This window comes from Drosophila sulfurigaster, chromosome 2R, assembly GCF_023558435.1.
Source record: "Drosophila sulfurigaster albostrigata strain 15112-1811.04 chromosome 2R, ASM2355843v2, whole genome shotgun sequence".
In the NCBI taxonomy this organism is placed as follows: Eukaryota; Metazoa; Arthropoda; class Insecta; order Diptera; family Drosophilidae; genus Drosophila; species Drosophila sulfurigaster.
This window is the reverse complement of record NC_084882.1, coordinates 33,453,298-33,455,482: the sequence shown is the minus strand read 5'-3', so window position 1 is coordinate 33,455,482 and position 2,185 is coordinate 33,453,298. Positions and strand designations below refer to the sequence as shown.

Here is a 2,185-nt window from a genome sequence, read left to right as displayed (position 1 = left end):
GCGAAGTATGTATATAGAAATTTCTTTTATTGTTGTCGTGGTGCCAACAACAAATAAATGTGGTTTAAACATGACAAGCCGCTGTGGGCCGCCGGCTCGTTATCACCAAATATTTTTGCACACGAAATGAGCGAATAAATAAACTGCGGACCAAAATGTGAGCTCAGCTCAGTAGGCCAAGCTCCGCAACGTAACGAAACGTAACGAAACGAACGAGCCAGGTGACAGAGGTGAGTTACAGCAGTTGGAGGTTGGAGTTGAGGGTGAACGTGAAGTGAAGTGCTTTCGGTGTGCAAATAATGTTGCCTACCTTGCGGCGCATGGGACAGGCGGAAGGCGGATGGCAGTCTCGGCTTGACTTGGCCGCCTGGGTGGCTGACCGTTTATGGTCGTCACTTTTTTGGCCTCCTGTTTGACAAATAAAACGTGAAATGTCAGGGCGCAAAAAAGAGAGTGACCAATAAAAGCTTAATTAACTGTTTATGGCCATGGCATGTTAACAGTCCCCCAAAAACGAGGCAACCAGCACCGCAAACATACCACACACACACACACACATTTACTCCACATGCCGCAGTCATTAATTTGCAGTTGGAGATGGAGTCGAAAGAACTAAAGCAGAGGAGTGAGTGATGTTGTCCCCTACAGATTGATTGGGATAAATGCCAAGGGACTCGGGCTGAGGCTGAGGTTGCGGCACAAAGGGACAAACAATATGGCAAAGCAAAGATAAACTAAAAACACTTTGCCAACAACTAAATTGAATCAACACTGCAGAATAACTAAAAATCTATCACGACTCACAGATACCCTTTGCTTAAAAAACTTCTTACATCACGTCGTTTGTCAGTTTATTGTCAAGCCTTTTCCTCTAAGCTTATTCATATACTTCTTCCACATTTTCATTATTTTTATAGTCTTTCACAGAAGAGACATTTTATACATTTTATTTACTTTTAGAACAAATCAATTTTTTAACCAAATTCACAGTTTAAACAACAATGTCGTCGCTGCCCAACATCGTGATGCCATCTCCAGATACAGCAGATAATCATCGTGATGGCATCGGAGATAGCTTTCCAGAGAAACTGCCCAGTCCTTGCAACTCCAAGGAACATTTCTTTGATGTGTCTGAAGGATCATCCAATGCTTCGTGCCCATCGTTTAAAGCCATTAGCAAAGCATGGAAGAACCGCGAGAAGACGCCATCGAGTGTGCGTCTAGAAAGCATCATAGCTGAGATGGAGGACCTTAAATTAGATGAAATGGTAACTTCACACGAAGCTGAAGCTGTGACCAATAATCCAGCTAAACGTCTATCCTTGTGCGTCATGATGGAAGGTCGATCGTTGCAACTCACCGACAGCAGCGAGGAAAGTATTCCGAAGAGAGAAATGAAGATTCCACAGCGATACTTTGACCCCGAAGAAATACGTCAGGCCTTTGCCATCTTCAAGCTTTGCGATGAGAATAACGATAGTTTTATTGAGCTTCCCGAACTTAAGCTAGCCTTAGAGCGTCTCTCGGTGCCCCAAACCCATCTGGCTGCGAAGGAAATCATGGCGGAGGTTGTGGGTGCAAACGAAACAAAGATGAATTTCTGTCAATTCCTACTCACATATGCAGCGACAATGGAGAATCGTAAAAGAGAAGTGAACACACTGAAACGTGCGGACCCGGAACTTAGCACTTCAACGGATTCGGTTGATGTTTCCGAGGTGGGCGTGAAGGGAGCAAAGTTGTTCTTTGAGGCCAAGATAGCAGAGAAGTTGCCGCCACCAACCATATAGGAAAGAGTCCGAAATATCAATAGTTTGTCGAAAATTCACTTTTTTTGCTGTCGGCTTTTAAATCACCCGACCTTGCATTGAGGCGAGTCGCATAAATCACGTTTCAATAAAAAAAAATGTAAGAAAACGAACAAACTTAAGTGTCCAATCAAATGTAATTGCTGCGCCGCCAACGCCAGCGGCGCTTTCAGAGAGTTTTAGCCAAACAAAACAAAACGCAAATTTTGTCCACCCACCAAAAATGAGGGAAACTCCCGCCGCGTGTTTAGATATTTTTCGACCTGCCCCTTTTCGACTTGCCATCGCTAAAGCGAAATGTGCGCCACACACGCCAAGTGCCAATTGCCAACATTCAACTCCCAACTCTCAACTGGCAACTGGCAACTGCCAATCGC

At 44.4% G+C, this 2,185-nt stretch overlaps 1 protein-coding gene across 1 annotated transcript; it reads left to right on the top strand.

Annotated features, from left to right (window-relative positions):
- Positions 1-911: 911 nt before the first annotated feature.
- Positions 912-1,930, top strand: LOC133837815 (EF-hand domain-containing protein D2 homolog). Its single transcript, XM_062268709.1, has one exon. It carries the CDS (start codon positions 1,002-1,004, stop codon positions 1,788-1,790), a length of 789 nt encoding a protein of 262 aa, XP_062124693.1. The 5' UTR covers positions 912-1,001; the 3' UTR covers positions 1,791-1,930.
- The last annotated feature ends 255 nt before the right edge of the window (positions 1,931-2,185 follow it).